This window comes from Aquila chrysaetos, chromosome 19, assembly GCF_900496995.4.
Source record: "Aquila chrysaetos chrysaetos chromosome 19, bAquChr1.4, whole genome shotgun sequence".
NCBI lineage: Eukaryota > Metazoa > Chordata > Aves > Accipitriformes > Accipitridae > Aquila > Aquila chrysaetos.
In genome coordinates this window covers 8,310,485-8,330,253 of record NC_044022.1, presented here as the reverse complement: position 1 = coordinate 8,330,253, position 19,769 = coordinate 8,310,485, and the positions used below count along the sequence as shown (strand labels likewise).

The following is a 19,769-nucleotide window of genomic DNA, read 5'->3' as shown; positions in this document are numbered from 1 at the left end:
AAAGCCTGGACAACTAATAAGAAAGTAATGTAACTCCTTCCCTTTCATATCAACCAGTTTATAAAAAAAAAAAAGAAAGTTTGCTCTACTTCATTATGTCCTACTATCACTAGTCTGAACAAAACAAAAAAAAAAGAGAAAAAAAGAGAGAGAGAAAAATTAAGGTATTTGATGACAAAATTGTAACAAAGCCAATAAGCATATGTTAGAAGATTTAAATCCTGCGCATGCTTACAGAAAACCTGTACTTTCTCTGTGGCTTTCTGCTCAAGGAAAAAACATGGGAAAGCCAAGATCTTTGCTTCCCTTCTCAATTCTTCTTAGAAGAACACAAATAATTGTGATAATTCTCCTCAAGCCATCAACAGTAAATGAGCCAGTGGAAAAAAAATCTTTTTGAAAAGAGCAGAAACACTAAACTTTAGGAGGAAATAGTGAAGTCAAAAGTAGAAAACACCTTTAACACCTCACAGTCAAAGAAAGCGAACTGAAAAAAAAAAAGAAGAAAAGAGCTGGAGATTGAGGTTCTCCATATTACGGTAAATACTGAGTCCTCAGCAGTAAGCATCTTTCTAATATTTTGGGATACAGGCAGACAGATGCAGTTTGAAGGAACGTGTTGGCACAGATCAGCCAAACAGAAAAGCTGTCAGTACAATCATAGGTACAAGCGCATTCTTCTGATGTAATGTAAGCATTCTCCAACTTTTTTTATGAAGACTGAATGCACAGGGAATGGCTACAGCTCCTTCTGTACATAAAGATCAGTTCCGCCAACAGAAAGTCCGTCAGCCTGTATCTCGGACACAGGCAAGCCTTTCAAAAGTTGGGCAGTGATCTTCAGTGATAGAGAGAGAGAGAGAGAGATTAGGCTTTTATACCCTTGATTAGGTTCTTAGCAGTTTCCTTTCACAGACTCACGTATCACCTAACATTAAATGTACAAAAAGTGAAAAATCAAAACAAACAGTAAAAGCAAACCACTCTCAGGAGATAGGTTATCTCAGCTTACATGGGTGTTACAGCAATGAGACAAGTATTTTGGAAGGACAGGAACTGTCATGTAAAACTAATCCCAAGTCAGGTTTTGCTTTCCTTGACTATTAGACCACATACTTTACAAAAACCTAAACATAACTTCCACGCAATTACCTTTTCTTTCCAGCGCAGAACCTGATAAAAACAAAACTGGATTCAGCTTTGCATCAGAAATAGAAGTTTCCCCTCAATGAGTTCAAGGTCAGCACAGCCCCTTTAAATCCTCCTTCTCCCCTTTCTTATGACTATGAGAATGTTAAGAGAAACCATACCACAAACAAAGCTCCAGCACCCTTCACTCTACTAACAAAATAGGGGGTGCCCCAACATTGTTCATAACAACTGTCTACCTCTCACAATCTTAGGATAAGCAAGCCACTGACCTGAAAAATGCCGAAGTCACAAACGTAACAAATTAACAATATTAAACCTTCCAAACGGCACAAGGTCCTCAACAGCCACGAGAGTACTGGTAGGTTTTTAACTAGCTTTCCCATCCTTACTGCCTGCAACCATCCTTTTGTACTATGGGAAGAAGAGCACCTGATACAGCAGCAGCATTTAATTCCGTGAGTCTATATATTGCCACTTACTTTTTTCCTCTCCAAAATAACCTGTCTTTGTTTCTTTCTTATATAACATAGATTTCTCATTTCTAACTTTGATCATCTTTTTTTCTGCTCTTCCCTTGATGGTACACCATCAATTTAAATGATATCATATTATTCACTGATGCTACAAGAAAGGACAGCACAACCAGGAACAATTTAAAAGGCTAAAAATTTGGCATACATGACCTAGGCAGAAACTGATTAACACAAACAGATACTACAAATAACTTAAAATATTAGTTGATAGTGACACTCAGAACAGGCAAGTAGGAAGTATGAGAAAGGGTTAGACCAACTGTCATTTGGAAAATACACACATGAGTAGGAAACAGCTGGTGAAGGTACACGTGGAAAAATAAGGGGTAAAAATAAGGGGCTTGGGGGTTTTGTTTTGTTTTAAATAGAAGTAGTTAGATGCAGATAGAGTATCTGAAGCTACACATACGTATTCAGAACCACATGCTTAGTATAACCACTTCCTACCTCAGTAACATACCTTTAAAAAAATATATATAATTACGACTTGTCAGGATGGAGAATGCCAAGCAATGAAGGTAAGAGACATGAGAAAGGTAGCAAATGGGTTGCAAATACCAGATGCTCTCTTCGTAAGACTAAAATTGAAGTCACTGAGTATTTGGCAATAACAGGCTGAAGAAGTAATACCACATCCACATTTGAAGTGGTGTCTGGTTTTTTAGCTCCTTCCCCTTATTTCCAAAAACACTTTTTGCTTTAAAAAAAAAAAAAAGTATCAAATCCCCCCTGCAAGTGATTCTGTTCAGGCAGTTTCATGTTGATCATCATAGACATACAAAATACAACATTTTTTGATTGTATATTAGAAGTGACATTATCTTCTTAATGATTTTAGTTGCCAGAGAATACTACTTCTTGGTCACTTGTGGACAGTGACAGTATCTTAAAATTAACAACTTCTAACATTCAAGTGACAACATTATTATTCAAATCAATAATGAAATAGGTTTTTTATTTAAGTATGATTTAATTAACCAGTTTGCACTGTTATCTCTGCATCATACTTTTGCTAAGAAAAAACCTGCCCATGATCTTGCATAAACATAATTAAGGATGGGATGAACAGCATTCATTCCTTGCAGACAGAAAAGTTTGCTAGAGACAAATTCTGATTTTTCAGACTTTTGCTATGGCAAGACAGCACTGAATACAACCCAATTCAGCACCTTTCTACAATTACACTAGGGGAAATCTGCAAATTAGCATGTCACAAAGAACAGTCACGCACTCCTCCAGACTTTGCTGCTTAAGAGAACACAGAGAGCGCGCACCAGAGTGTTTTAAGCTGACACCCACAGTATTCCCACCTACAAAAGAGGTCCCCTATGAACAGTACAGCCTAAACACTAGTAGGATTATGGAAAGGCAAACATGCCTACTAAGAGAATATTCTTGGGTTTAAAAAAAAAAGATCAAATTGCTTGTACCTGCTACTACTAAAGTCAAGAAGGAACTTTCTTGCCAAAGGCAATGTTTATGTCTGCAACTAAAGCACATTACAAACTTGACAAGGGTAGAAACAAAAATCTGAGATTTCTACTGAAGTGTGACTTCATAAAATTCACCACAAACTCTCCAAACTGAGCTTCCCCAAATATGTAGGGGAATCTTGCTTTCCCTGCAGTCAAGAGGGATAAAATGAAATTGTTCCCAAACTCTGATCTGTGGGCCATTATCTGCTTATGAAAAACACGTTAGTTGTTCTTCAGAATGGTGTCTAGACTCTGTGCTGCAGAGAGCCTGGAAGCCTAATGGAGACAAGAATAAGAAACTGAATCTCTATCAATCGGCAAGGATAAGCAAAAGCCACCACAGACGGCAATGGCACCACTGGGTCTGGACCTTGCTGACAGCCACCATCAGGCAAGACATGCTCAGAGAAGCGCAGAATAAAGGAAGCCCAGATGGCTCGACAACACATCCCAGCAGGCAGGGAAGCCAAGTAACAGTGAGGCATATGTAAAGGAGAAAGAGCATGAGTGAACTTGAGAAGCACATGCAAGGGGAACACCATGTGATAGTGGTAATGTAGCTGAGGAGTATGGGCAAAAATACGAGGAGAGAGAAAAAAAGGAAAAAAAAAAATCAAACGCAAGGGCAAGTAATTTTTAACTAGTGCACATACTGCATTTAGGACAGCTAAATATATTACTCTATCCATGTAAGCAATTGTTATAGCTGCAACATACCTAAATAATCAGAAGTCATGAAATTTTAACTTACTTTGCTCTTCTACTAAGGTGCTCAAAACCCCCTAAAAACAGATTTCTGTTTCTTAAATAATAAACACACCTTAAAAGAATTACTCCCAGCACAGCACATCTGCTATATAGGTGAGTTATAAAAAAGAATCAGATTCTCAGGATAAGGAGATTCCAAGTTTAACTCTACCAAAGTCACATCAAGCAACATGCCCCAAGATTGCATTACCTTAACTTCCATGGAGTCAAGCCATTAACAAGTTTCCATCCCAGTTTTACCAGTAACACTTTTCAAGAGTTTTAAATAAGCTTTTTCCTACAGTATATCACAGCACATTCAATAACTGTCACCTGCCTTATTAAAATAGCTATTCAAAGAGATCAAACACAGGGGTCAGACACAGAGAACTGGATGGTTAGCCGCACTTTTGTTCTCAACTATTCACCCTACTTCTCTAGCAGATGCTGATACCTAACGATGCAAGGATGTCTGATCCAGTCATGAAGCAGATGCCACCAACCAACAATTCAGGCTACATGAAGATGCCCAGCTCTGCAGCATTCTGCATCTGTTTCACAAGTGGATCAGACATTCCTGCCTTGGGCACTAGGCCAGGAGGCCGTTTAGACAACTGGTATCGATAGCTTCTGCTGTCCAATTCAGATCTGTCATTACACAACTGCCAGAGCTTTGAGTAACAGCTAAGTTACTACAGAAAACCTAGCTAGCATAATGAACAACTTCAACTATGTTCCAATTACTCCCTTTGCACTTGCTTTTTGGAATAATCATTTAAATTACAGCAGTAACTCATCTTCCAATGTAAAAGATACTCAAGATTATATCTGAATATTAGTAAGAAAGATGCAATAGATGGCTTCTGACCAGACCTGCAGTAGAGACAGCATGGAGGAAATAAGACTTTCTGAACAAAAACTTTGTTTCATTTTTAAAAAAATTCTTTTCCAAAAGTAATTATGATTTGAATTATTTAAACCCCAGAGTGCCCAGTATTTTTCAGTATATATTTGGAACAAATGCGTGACTGCTGGAGGAATTACCTCCTACACATCTACTCACTCATGTCTTGCTTTCATGTAGAGACTTAACAATAAGGGAAAAAAGACTTTTTTTTTTTCCTTCATATCAGATTTTGCTTTGTATTTTGGAGCTGAAGTACTTTATTAAGTCTTTTGCAAGTAAAACAGGAGATAAAATATGGTTTGTGATAAGATCTATTCTCAGTTTTGAAATGGTCATGTATAAGATACTATATATATACACACATTAATTGACTAGAGAGCCAAAGTAAATCATTACCATCAATATCAAAACATTTTCTGAGATAAGACTTCCTCTCCAAGATAAGCAACAAGACCTACAGATTTTACTTCTCTGCTAACAATTTGACCCTCAAGTATAGACTATTACAGGTACTCCACTAAAATTACCATTCATTTATGTGCACAATACACTTCAGATACATGATTTGTGGTAACCAGTCTGCAGAGGAACTGCTTCCACTGTTCATGTCTGCTTCTCAGCATCTTATCAGGTACCCAGGACCTGCTGCTTGAAGAAGAGCAGGTAGGACTTGAAAGGCAAAAGGGAGGAAGGTGGAGTCAAGTCTTTGTTCAATGAAGCAAGAGAAAAAAAGAGGATGATGAAGGTAGAGCCTTCAGGTAGCTGTGGTAGGACACTAACAAACGGATGTCTGTAGCTGGTCTATGTACCTATAGCAGCTGTTCATCCACTATCAGCTCTGACTGTTGTCCATCTCCTCACAGGATTCATTTAGGACTTTCTCTTTTCTGACCACTGTGCACATTGCTCAACAAGAAAATCCACAAATTCAACCAAACTAACAGTACATTGACTCATGCTAACCTTCTGGAAGCATCAGCTGAACAGGATCAGCCCAAACTCCATCCATCCCACAAAGGATTGCTCCAGCAGAATTTGGGAAAGTGACTGAATTCTGCATGGGAAATTCTGCATATCCCAAGAGTTACAAGTTTAAACTTGTCAGTGCTGGACCAAACTCAGAGCCCTATGGAAAGTAATCACAAAAGCAGCACACAGAATTATCACAGACCTTACATACACTAAGATCAAAATCTAGTTTTCTTTTTATATCCTAATGCTTTCTTTATAATCACTGGGTCAAGAAAATGTTTCAATTTGGTTTCAAGAAAATTTAGTGTAAACTTAAATAGTCCTTCACTTCTGTAAGTTTAGGCAATAAAAACCAGGATACAGTGCAACACATCAGTGAAGACAAAACGCTTTAGAAAATTATGTGTTATACCTATTTGTTACTGTTTCCTCTGTAACTGCAGTTAGGACATCGGTTTAAGTATGCTGACAACAGATAAATCTGAGAAATGTCCTATAATGGATATTTAGCTTACAGTAGTCTGGCTGCGGACAGCCAGAGGATGAATGCTGACACGAGGTTACAGTTCAGACCCTTAAACTAAATGTTATTTATTTCCTAATCTCCACATTCACTGTTCCAACATTTCAAAGCACAAGCAAGGTCCGACCTGCAGTTCTGTTTAGCAAAGTAATTTCTGTAAAATACCTGGCTGATGGCAACGGGCAAATCCAGGCAGAGTCCCTTGAAGTCAGTAAGATCCTATAAAGCAACAAGAAGTCAACCCATGCAGACCAGAGAAAGCTCAGTCAAGACAGAAAAAGAGCAACTCAATATGGAAGAGAAGGACAAAGATAAGAAAAACATTATAACTACACAGAACAGTTATGGAAAACCTCACTGTTCCAAATCTTTTTAAACCATTTAATGTTAACAAATAAAATCAGCTTGCTTTGACTTCAGCAGGAATGACACATCACTACTACAGTAGCACAGGAACCCTAAAAATATACATTACTAAAGGACACAAAAAGTCATAAGGTGCCCTTACTACAACTGCACTCACACTAGCCTCAAGTTCTGCTCTCCTGCTTCCTTCCTTCCTCTGACTGTCTCCTGGAACTCGACTGGACTTGGCCTCCTCGTCCTGCAGCAAGGAGGAGAAGGGTTGGTGAAACAAACCAAACTTTTCCCTCAGCTCCCACCAACTACAGGTGCTTCTCTCTTTCCCCCGCAAGCAGGCATGGAAGATAAATAGGTCCCAAGTTCAGGCCCCGAGTCTGTTATCCTACTGGGTGGGAAGGAGAGGGTTCTCAGCATCAACATACACCACAGTCTCCACTGCAGGGCCGACTCCCCCCATGACAGGTCCTGGTTCTCCAGCAAGAGACAGGACCCTAGCCCACCCATACCCCTGAAAGCCTAATTGCAACTCAATCGTAAGATTCAAGTAGCTCATCTCTGTATTGCCCATTTCTGTACCTATAAGACAGTATAGACACGGCTTGACAAAAAATGCCAAGATTGTGACAGTGAATTTCAAGACAAAGTTTTAAGTAAAGAAAGAACCCTTGTGACCCCTCTTCTACTAGACAGCAGATCATAATAATGCTGGTAATGGCAATACTCATTTTCCAAAGTTCACAAGTTGAGATGTATGTGATATATAATCCATTTATCAAGGTCACGGTCAGCAACTGCTCTCCTCCTGCAAGATAAACTTTAGTATTACCCATATGTGAAGAAGTGTCTTATAGTATCTATTTTTTCCTATTGTCCAATTTCAAATTATACTCGCTGAAAGAACAGCTATAACCACCCGTTGCTGCAAGGGTGGCAGTATTTTTACTCACATGTAGCCTTCTAGTAGGCATGTGCGGATGGAGTAGGACATCACAGGGGTAACAGGACATCACATGGGTAACCCCCCATCCACCTCACACAGACCCCCCAACACAGAAGTTAAATGTCATCACTCCGTGAAAGATTTAAACTGAGATAGTGATGCATTTTGGTTTCTGAGAGTTTTAGGCTTTGCCCCCTATCACAAAAGTATCCTCCCACCAAGCTAATGAAGGCAGACACACAGGGCAGCCAGCTTCCCTGCCAAAATTCAGGTTTTAGCACTTCCTCCTCCATCAATCTTGCTAAAATTTCAAAACCATTTGTCCCATCTTAGTTATTTAGAAGGAGTTGATTAAAAGCGAGATAAGGGAGTTTTTAAAGTTTTTGAAGTTTATCTAAATTTGATATGGAAGACTCCTCTGGCTTAGTGTACTTTCAAAATGGCACGGCCTAAAACACCTAACTTTATTAATGTCTTTTAACTGTTAGGGCAGTAATGGAAACTTGCAGGCAGACACAAGTAAAATACACACAAAATACAATTCCTGAATCACGTAAGCAAACAGAAATGTAGCTAGAGAGACACGAAATCGAGGTTTAGCAAAAAAGAGCAACAGAACAGAGGACAGAGGAGGAAGCTCATCACCTAAGTCAGCCTGGAGGATAAGGAAGCCAAAAGAAATTGTGAAATTGAACGATTTTTTGAAGTAACTTCACTCAAAACCAGGAAAAATTATGGACTTTCACTGAACACCTAGAAAAATCTCCTTTCCCTAACATTTTGGCCATTACTGGGAAATGGCAAAAGTATATCTAGAATTGTACATACTTGAGAAGGTAGGATGTCATTTACTTTTCCCTTGTTTCACTACTTTGTTCTGCTCTTGCAGATACAGCCTGAACCACATTACCGAAGGAGTTATATCTCTGTGTTCATCATCCAACATACAGGAGCAGATGTGATACATATTTTGAGAAATCCTCTTCTGAAAAGTATTTTTTATGAAGAATTTTTTTTTATTACACACACACACACATTTTGGGGTTTTAATTAGAAAGGCAATTTTTAAGACTCCCTTAAAGTGCTTGAGTTTGCTCTAAGAAACCTGCATAAATTAGCTAAGTCTCAAGTTCTGCACAGTCACAGGGCTCCACATACTTACTGAAAAACGATTGTGAAGAAATGTGGTCATAATTATGTATTTTATTCTCAGCACTGTTAAAGGGAATGTTATTGTAACATGAACAGGAGAATAGCTCCAGAAACAATATTGTCATTTCTCGATATTAGAATTTAATATTTGTATATTCCCCACTAAACAATTCATTATCCTGAAGCTACCCAACATCTGTTCTTAATCCCACTTAAAACAACCTCACAAAATAAAGGCTTTGCAGCTAAGCCTCCCTAATTCTTTCAGGAAGAAGCATGTTTGGGTTTTGGGTTGGGCTTTTGTTGTTGTTGTTGACAGGTAAGGAAAGCACTATTCATGTTTTCTTAACCAGAGAGGAGTGTACATGTTTTGTAAATCTATTTGCACATTTTCTCAATAATGATGCAAGAGGTAGCCATCTGGGAAGCTACCAAAAAAGCATGGTTGAAAGAAAAGTCAAATAGCAACAACATTATTAGCAAAGCAAATAGTAGAAGTCAGTGACTGAAGAGATGATAAAGCTAAGCTAAATGTGAACTCTTAAGACCTTAATGAAAAAAAAAACCAAACCCAAACTATGATCAGTGCAGAAAACACCCAAAGCTCTCTGTTTGCACATAAGATCAGTAAAGTTTAAAGTAAATGCTTTTCAGCCATTGCTTTAACAACACAGAAATTCAGCTTTAAGGCACCTAATATCAAACCAGCATCTGTAGCTGCAAGGGGGAACATGTTTTTCCCCCTCCAGGGCTGCAGTCCTGTTGCAAGAGATACAGATCCCGTCTCCCATTTGGGGATCTCCAGTTACTGTATACACATGTGTTCATATAGATGCTGTGGAGAAGTCCTCATGAAATCTAGCAGTGACAAATGTGTAAAATGTAGCTTTAAGATGAGGGGTGTAACATAAGAGGAAACTAACTGAGCTGTAAGGTGAAACCCACAGCAGGCAGGCAGGCAGGGTCTGCCAGCACCAACGATGCCTGGGTAAAGTCATGGCAAGACAAAAGAGGAACTGACTTAAGGGCCAATATGATGCCAAGAGCACCGATACAAGCCCAAGCTGTGGCAGATCAAGTTTGGGGAAATTCATTCCAAAACCTTGAAGATCGCCTATTTGCAGAACCAGACAAAAGCAGCAAAAAGAGAAAAGGCTTCGCTGAGTGCCCAAGGCAGAAGCTACACAAGTAGATCCTGGTCCAGAGAGGAAGACGCTTGCCCCCACATCACCAGCATGGAACCTTCCCCCTGCTGCCACATGACAGAAAGGTGGCAGTTCTGCAGTAACTCCTCAACAACTGCGTATATGAGCCAACGTAGTTTGTGTTTGTAAAATTGTTTCTGCTGTTTGTTAGCTTTGATACTGTTTGCATATCATCACTAATGCCACAGTTAACAATAGCTGGAATACTGTTTAATAATAATGAAGGATGATAACTCAATGTTGTTTGTTATCCAATGGCACCATTGATCTCTGTACAAACCGATGCTTAAGTCCCAGAGCCACGGATGCCCTGTGGCACAGGTCAACGCACCAGCCTCTGGAGTACACCCAGGTACTGGATTTTCAGACTTTGTGTTAATGATGCTGCAACCTGTTTTTTGAATACTATGAACTGCCTCTGCCCTACTTCACCTGTTGCTGGAGCAAAAACTTCAGCAGCCACATTTACTTGTGATGTGAAAGAGTCAAATTCAAGGTCCTTCCAAAGCAACCTGGAGAGCTGATTGAACATGGCTCAACCACCTCTTGGAGTCTTAAAAGCTACCAAGTTACCCATTTCCGAAAAACTGGAAATAAAAAGTCAAAGAATATACCACTCACTCCAACACAGTCTTAATGCCATACTACAGGAACCCCCTCAAAACACCAGCACTCTAAGCATTCCAGTCCACTCTTACCTCGAAAACAGAATACTTCAGTAAAGTACCCAAAAAGACAAATATCATGTAACTTCTCTGCAGCTCTTCCCATGGACGGATTTCAAAACACATTCGTGAAGGATGCTGATATTATTCTTTTCCTTCGTTACACCAGGATCCTAGTCTAAGTTGATAATGAACAGGGGCCGCCTCTCCAGAACAACAAGGCTGTGGTTCCCAGAGAGGCAATGCAGTGACGGAGACCTTCCTTCTCTCCTTCCAACCACACTAACTCCTCTCCATTCCTAGACAAACATTATCTCGTGCTAGCTTTGGCAACTGGCAGGTCCTTCCATAAACCAGTCCAGCTCACTAAACTAGCAGTTAATCAATCCAGCAAAAAGACAAGTAATGATTTTCCTCAGCCACTCACTGTTAGGCTGGTTTAGGTTTCTGTGAAAACATAGCCTATGTCTGCATTACACTTACAAGCCTGGGACTGCAGATGTTCTTCACCTTGGCCAAGCCTTTTGAAATCCCAGGGACCACCATCATAAACAGTAAAATTCCATGGCAAAACACTTTTCTGCACTTTATTGATTTCACAGCCACAAATTAATTATAGAAAGCCTTCAGGAGACCCTGGCATAAGGCATATTTTCAACACTACTACAGCTGTGCCTCTACCATTTTGCACAGCTGCACATAACACAGCTGGACTGCATGACTATAAATACTGAAATTCATAATTTCAGCACAAACCATGATATATCTTTAGCCTTTCTTCATATTCACTTCTATATTTCTGTAAATTTTGAATTTGGTAGGCACCACTAAACCAACTTGCCTGCCTTCTAGAGTAACAAAAGCAATAAAACATTATTCACTTGCTCCTATATTAATCCAAATAACTGTAAGTGTATTTTCAATTTTAAAAAAAATCAGTCTTCATCTGAAGACAAAGAGAATTATATCCGCTACTTCCCAAGTGGTTTGACAGCATAATTTGACCAAAGTTTCTTTTAGGAGCATATGCAAGCTTTTTGATCTCAGCCAAGGTAGCAAAATTGTTTATAATGCAACAGAGTGAAAATTACCTGAATTAAAAAACCCTTTTCTCCCTGCATCCATTTCCCAATCAAGTTCACTATGCAGCCACACAGGTAGGTGTACTACTACTCTATGTTTTCGCAGAGCCAAAGGCAGCACTGTACAGCTGCCATTCATCATTAAGTCTCACAAGTAGGAAAGTTTGGGGGTTTCCTTTTGGGAGGCAGAAAGGGGGAAGAAAAGGGACTATTTAAAATACATCTTTCTGCCAGTTTTCCCCCATTTCTTAAAAATCCTATTTGAACAACTACTCCCTATTGAACAGGATGTTTTAGACAGACTTTAAAGGGATGAAAAAGAACTGAAGACTCGTATCAATGTCTCCTACAGCCCAGATCTGACACCCTCGCTTCTACAGCACAACTCCCAGCACGTACATGGTTTTATGCCACTCATACAACCCACTACACATCAAAATTTCTCCAAATGTTACTGCATTCCCTCTACCAGGTCACTGCCTCAACACAGGCCTCAGTTCCTCAGTTGTTTTGTTCTGGGGAAGCTGAGGAAAGCAGGAGATAGATACGAGGAATACATTTTCCCCTAGTAAAATGGAAAAGGGCATGATCACCAAAATCCAGAATTCCACCCCTACATCAAGCCAAGACACAGAACTGGAGATCTTATGTATGTCTAATCCAGACAGCCTTTTAGTATCAGAACAGTGTCAGAAATTGATGAAAATGAATATTTTATTTAGCTGCTTGTGACAGCATCAGCTCAACTTAATAATCAAGAGGTTTTCTTCTACCCCTCTATATGGAAAGCTGTTAATTAACTAATGAACACAGATTAGCACAACAAGGATAAGACTCTTAGGAAGCAGGTTAAAAGGAAGACAGCAGTAGGTAGTGCCTGAAGAATTATCCAGATGGAGTTACGGACTAATGAAGCTCCCCAGCGGACAAATCTAGGAGCAGATGCACCAGTATTTTCACTGACGATTCAGAACAAAATACAGAAATATGCCAATGCAACAGTGACATGTCAAATGAGTGTGAAACATCATCTTGATTCAAAAAGATGAATACTCCCTCTGTGAAACAGCCAGGGGAAATAAACCCTAAGCGTGAAGAATCCCATTTCACTAGATTTTTATTTCATCAGATGCTATGTTTGCTCTTCAAAGATACCAGAATCTGTACCAATCTTCACATTCCTATTCTCAACTCCTCACCCTTAGTACTGTGTGCTTCGGGTATGCTCCACGCACTTTTCTTCTCAGTTCCCAGGTAAAAGTTTCATTAGCATGCTGCACGTACTTATCTCCCAAGCTGTAATCTGAACCGTGTGCCTGTAAAATGCACCAACCATACCAGTTCTTAAGCAAAAGGAGGAAAAACTATACATGATAGACTCTAAATTACTTAGTACCACTCCAGAAAAAGATCTGGATGGCTTGGGCATAGTCCTCTGAAAACATTACCTTGCTACTCTGAAGTAATAAAGAAAAGCACAATGTTAAGTACTATTAGGAAAGGAATACAGAAGAATACCATACATTTACAATCATTTAAAATCCTCAAGTACCCGCATCACAGAAGAATGCAGTTTTAGTCAGTCCATCTCAAAAACAGTATCATAAATCTAAAAAGCTACAGAGGAGTACAGGAATCATGAGATGTATGGGGAATCTCCCTCATCAAAAACTGACAAGACCCTTCAGTTTAGCTAACAGATGACTGGAGGATGCAATATGATAGAGAGCTATAAAAAACACAGAGGATACCATAGAAGAAAAATCACAACAATGATCAGGTATTTCTCATAATTCAAGAATGAATGAAATGATCAAACAGCAGGCTTCTCTCAAATAACATAATGTTGGGTTTTTTCCAAAAACTCCTGTGAAACTCATTATTACCAGACAAGTATAATATAAAAACAGCGAAAATAAAAAATATAAATGCATTCCAGAGACAACTGGACATATTCATGGAAGAAAAGTTGATCAACAATCATTAAACACAACAATGCTACCTCAAGCTCTTGAAATTACTAATTCAAATAAGGTAAAGTGTATACTAGTGAAAGGATTACCCTTATTTTTCAGACCCTTTCTCCAAATCAGCAGCTACGGGCCATCACTGGAAACAGAACTCAGCTGGGCAGATGTTTGGTCTAATCCAGCCATAATATAGCCCACATCCAGCTTGTTTTGCTGGGTGATGACTTGGAGGACTTCAACAAATCTTCTCAGCATTGGAATGACTCATTTGTCTGATTTCTTCCAACAGGTAACCTACCATAACAAAATCAGAGCTAGTCCATCTCTCCCTTTCACCCTTACTATTAGTTATGCTTCACAATCTGAAAAACTGCCCCACAATGAGGACAGGTTGCAATGAGAAATTGAACTTCCTCACAGAAGGAGCACTGTCACGGCCCTGAACTCCAAGAAAGGCAGGTCAAAAAAAGCCAACCATACTAATTGTCGGGGTAGACGATATAAACAATTTGGTCTTGGATTTTAAGGACACTAATGTGTTCCCTCATGCTCTTATTCCATAAGCTTATTTCAACATCTAAAAGAGAAGTCTGCATGACCATTGTCAGACTACCCAACTTTAGCATGAAACCTCCCTCAGAAGGGCAGGATAAGCCACAAACTAAGTAGTACCCTGAAAAGATAGTAATGTGTGACTCCCTCACCACCCCCAAAACAGACCACAGAGAAAGGAGAACATTTACAAACTTTTAAAGAAGGGAATTCTTCTGCAAAAGCCTTTGCTTAAATGTTCTTGAACCTGTTAATGCTACCCAGACCCATACTGCATAGAACAGCTTAGGATGACAGGGACCTCTGAACCTCACTTTGCTCAATCCCCTGCCCAAAAGCAGGGGATCTAACTTGTTTCAAAGTTAGATCAGGTTGTTCACGGCCTTGTTCAGTCAAGTTTCAAATATCTCCAAAGACGGGAGATCCCATAGCCTCTCCAGGTAGCGTGCTCTCCTGCCTGCACCAGCCACACTTACTGTGATTTTTTTTTTTTTTTTTCCCCTTCTCTCCAGCTGGAATTTCCCTTTCTGAAACTTGTAACCTCTTGTCTTTTTACTGTGCACCTCTAAGAAAAGTCTGGCATTTCTGATACCAGGCAGTCTGAGTTAACAAGTAAATTGTACAGTGAAGGTATATCATACACTTGAGCCAACCTGACAGCTCACCACTGCTAATAGGGGCAGACCAGTCCTTTACATATCCAACAATCTAATTTCAGCCGTCCCACCCGCCCTGTGCTAGCTCTGCAGCCTAAATGGCTGCACAGATAGCCAATTCGTCTTGCTAACCTGACAGAAGTCCACTCCCTTGTTTAATTCCTATGTCATCTCAGCAATATTAATATGTTCAGCACAGGGTCACAAGGGAGAAAGTGGAGCTGCAGGTAGGAACACAGCACCCCTTTTCGGAGGGGGGCAGGGGGAACAAGCTGCAACCTCTGTATTTACATTTAGATGTCAAAGAACATCACATGCTAAAAAATTTCAGCCTGCTTTAATAAACTCTTGGCAACAACTAAACAGTCTTACACGTGCTTCCTACTTCATCCTCTCACCTATCGGATAACATTTACATTTCTTTCCTTAATAATACAACCTATGTCTTCTCTCATCTGTGAAGACAGTTATTAAAACACTGCTTAACTGATACTAATTATATTCAGCATTAATTACAATCTGAGCTAAGCAGAACGTAATAGATAGGAACTATATACATATGGTTACAAGATGCCATGCCAGTTGGAAATGGAGTAGCATTGAATTCATTTGGTTCATACAGATGCTGGTGTATGCTCTTTACCAAGCCAAAGTCTCACGGGTCAAAGGTCTTTACCAGCCTGTAGCACTGAAAAACTGCACAGCTTTCTATGCTTTAAGTTACGAGGCACTATGGGAACCTTACTTCAAGTAAACACCATTTAGCTTTGTTGGAAAGGAATTAAGTACACAAAAAGCACACACTTTTTAATATAGCAAATACTCTTACACACACCAAAGAAAACTGTCACAGGACCAGCATTCAAAGTCGTATTTGGCAGCTAATGACGACTCAAGTTTCATACTTTATAACAACTCTTCAACTTATACCAAATTTCAATCGTTTTCCAAATTGTGTCTTTTGAAATTGGGCTACCTAGAACCTGTTGAAAGGTATTATTGGTAACAAAGGAAAAGCATTTCTATACAGCTGTAGAGGAGCTTGGTGAGAGAACAGATTGAATCTTTCCAGTTTTCATGCATGCCATGGTTTGTAAAGTCCATAAAGATCAGAACTAATATATCTCTTATCTGACTTATAAAAGGGAATTTTCCAAAGGAAAAGTAACTAACCCAATGCAATAAAAAAAAAAACCAACCAAGAATTATGAAAATACTTATCAAAGATTTAGAGAGCTCACAGTAATCCATACTTACCCTCAAGGAAAGTTAAACACATTCAGGGTTTTTTTTATTAGCATGTCTGAATTCCTCTAGTCCACTATTCTCCCCACGGCTCAGTATTTCAGCTTGAAATCAAGACAAGTATCACGTAAACCACCACCACTCCCTGCTCCATCCTCAGATACGCTGCACCACCTTTGACGCCTCCCTAGCCAACTGTATTTTGCAAGGATTGCTACTGCTTCAGCTACCGCAGACTGCCCCAGGAAAACCTCGCTGAATCCCTCCACAATTTCCTGCCCAGTTAAAACTTGCTGCCATCTATTGTCAGACCATTCACAGCTCTGCCCTTTCCCATCGCTTCAAGTGTGGCTCCACTGCAAGGTGCCAGCCTCTACTCATGACCTCCATTACTAGCACCAGGTTCACCACCCTCCCCCAAGTCATCAGATTTTACAGAAATACCTTCCTAAGTGATCCCACCAGTTTGCTTGATCAGTTCACACCTCCCAGCTGCCACACACAGTTACTTGCCCTCATCCCCAAGTAGACCTTTTACCAGATTTTACCAAACAGTGTAGTCCTCTGGCTAAATTAAATTAAGATCATCACTGTCCAGGTGCAGTCCTGAAACAGCCCTTGTTTTGCCACAGCTGCTAGTGAGAAAGAACAGAAGCAGAGCACATAACCCTTTCAGTCTCTAGGGTCTCGCATCCACCTTTGTAAAGCGCCCGGTGAGCTGCACTCCTCCTCTCCTCCATCACTCCAAAGACTTGATGATTTTTGAGAACCACGGAGCAATAACCCTAAACAGTTGTCGCAACTCTTGTACAGCCAGCCCAGCTTAAAGCCTGATTCTGGGTCCTTAGCCTCACAGATAGCTTTAGTAAATATCTGTTTTATGCGGCTTCCTCAGGAAGAGCCATCCAACTAATTCTTGTCAGTTCACTGTTGCCAGTGAAACTTCCCAGAGCAGCTGTGGAAAAGAAAAAAGAACAAGAAAAAAGCTAATGACTGCAACAAGTCAGCTTTTATACTGTCAGAGGCTGGAGGGGGACAGGAAGCTTGAAATTCAACACAGATCCTAACAACCATGTGCTTGCAGACCCAAGACATATTTTTACCAGCAAGTTTAGCACCTATTCTTCAACAGAAGCACAAACATTACCATAAGAGGCTTGCATCTTTTCATTGTATTAACATTTTTTTTTTTTTACTCTAACTCCACATTAAGTTGCATTTCCCTCTCTCCGATAGCAGGGCTATGCTAGGGAAACAATGCCAACACAAGTAACATTAAGTTTTCTAGCACAGATGCAAAACTTTGGAGATGCCACTCCACGTGCTATCAGTTTGATACTGAAAACTACCTAACTGTCAGCTTCCTTCCACACACATGTTCTGCCTCAGAATAATACTTATTACATATTTCCCCTATGCAGTCAAACACTTCTGGTAATTACAGCAAGTGCATTATTTTTAAAACTGAGATACACAGACATTATGAGAACCTCCAATAATCTACACAGTTACATTTTGCAAAGGCATGCATGAATCAAAAGCAGCTCAAAGCTTAAAATGCATCACTGTTTGCATACTTTGAGAAGTTTTTTTTCTAAAAGGATTAGTGCTCGCTGCTAAGCTATCTACCTTTACTCCCCTGTTTGGAAACATAGCCAACATTTTTCAGGTTTTGACATCACAAGGAGTAACACACACGTATTTTGATGAGGATGCCTGCGAGTAAAGCTAATCGCCTGTTGCTTTACGGTCAGGCTGCTTCAGCTAGACATTAAACCGCAATGCTTCAGGCTCTGGCCACTGACCCATTATCAACACCAGGCAAAATTCCTACTATTTGCTTGGGTCTTTTGATATCTCTTTAATATCAACAACTTACAAATTTTATTTCTGTTGGAATGACATTTTGGCATGATAAATTTTGTGGGGAAGGCTTTCAGCTAGACATTTTGAGAAGATCTGTAAGTAAGGCGTCTAAACGACACCGGCCAACATACAGCTTTTCATTCAAACAAACAAAAAACTTTTACAAGGATGCGCGCCTAGAATGTTTAAACACCACCGCTCGCTATAGCTATTCAGGCCCACCGCATTTCTGATCTCTGCCGTGCGGACCTTCTTTTCCACGCAGCCATGGAAAACAATACACAACGCATTCACGGTCAGCACCAACAGTTCACTGGTAACGAGAAGATTAATCGCTTTGCTTCAACGCGGCAGCAGCAGCAGCACCCCGAGCCCCTGGCTGCTCCCTGCTCCTCCACTGAAAGGAAAACTCTGGAAACGAGCGGCGCTCAGCCCGCGGTTCGCGGCACTTCTGAGGCGGCCTCCACGCTGCCGACGGTGCCCCATCGCCGCCCCCCCCCCCCCCTTGGGCCGGGGACGGGGCGCGACCTCCCACCGCCCCGCCGCCGCCGCGCCGGGCGCCCCGGGACCCCGGCCCCCGCCGCCGGGAGGGAGACTTGCTCCCTGGCAACTTCGGCGAGGGCTTCCGCGGCGGACAGTGGCGGTGCGGGGGCCGGGGGCGTGAGGGGACGGGACGGCCCGCCGGGGCGGGAAGCCCGGCGAGCGGGCAGCACATGGAGGACCGGCGCGGCGTGCGCGGCGGGGGCCGACCGCGGCTGCGGGGTGACAGGGACGAGCCGGCGCGGCGCCGGCGGCCGCCCGCGGAGGGAGAGGCCGGCCGGGGAGCGGGAGGGGGCGGCGGGGGCGCCGCGCCCCGGCGGGCTGCGCCCCGAGCGCCGCGCCTGAGGGGCGAGGGCGGCGGGAGGCTCCGCGGGCGGCGGGAAGGGGAGGCGGGGGGGGGGGGGCGGGGGGGGCGCGTGGAGAGAGGGGGCCGGCGCGGGCGCCCCCGCCGCGAGGCGCCGGTCCGGGCGCGGCGCGTGCCGCCGCCCGCCTCACCATCAGCACTTTGGCCGCGTTCTCCAGCTGGGCGATCACCTCGGGGGCCCCCCCCCGCCGCCGCGGCCGCCGCCATCATGGTCTCTCTTCAATGACGCGCCATGCGCTGCATTCTGGGACGAGGCGGCCGCGCAGCCAATCCCGGGCGCGGCGCGGCCCGGCCCGGCCCCGGCGCGGAGGCGAAGACGGCGCCGCCGCCGCCGCCGCCGCCGCAGCAGCAGCGCGACCGCCGGCCGCCAGCCAGGGGGGGCCGCCGGAGACAGCCCCCACCCCTGCGCGCCGCGCACCTTCCTCCCTTCCCTCCTTCCCGCCCGCCTCCGGGGCGGGCCCGGCGCACGCGGCGGGACCTGCGGAGTCCCGGGGCGGGGCCCGCCGCCGCCGCCGCCGCCTCCGCCTCCGGCCGCCGGTTCGAGGCCGCCGCACCTGCCGGGGCCGGCGGCTGCCCCCGCTCTGCGTGTGGGCGGAGGAGCGCTGCGCGGCCGCCCGGGCCGGCTGCGGGAGCGCCGGCTGAGGTGGGAGCGCCGGGAGGGCAGGGCGAGACGGGAGCGTGAGCCTCGTTTGGGGCTGCCCGGTGCGGCCGCGCTTCCCGGGGCGTACCGGGCGTTAGCGAGACCGCGGGCGATAGCTGCTTGCCGTTCCTTGTGCTGAGCGGTGCTCGCAGCTTTTTAGTGGGGGGAGAAGAATTCGCTTTCAAAATAGAGCTTAGAAAGTGGTGGGGAGTGGAGAAGG

The 19,769-nt window shown here is 42.7% G+C and overlaps 1 protein-coding gene across 2 annotated transcripts in view; it reads right to left on the bottom strand.

The window, feature by feature from the left end:
• The window catches only part of XPO4 (exportin 4), an 86,420-nt gene extending 67,123 nt beyond the window's left edge, over positions 1-19,297 (bottom strand). The window contains exon 1 of one of the 2 annotated variants that reach the window (XM_030042781.1): positions 19,041-19,297. In XM_030042781.1, the coding sequence (XP_029898641.1) occupies positions 19,041-19,043 (3 nt within the window). In that variant the 5' untranslated portion in view covers positions 19,044-19,297. The remainder of the gene's footprint in view (positions 1-19,040) is intronic. The other variant, XM_030042782.2, reaches the window with a different exon arrangement.
• Between the last annotated feature and the right edge of the window lie 472 nt (positions 19,298-19,769).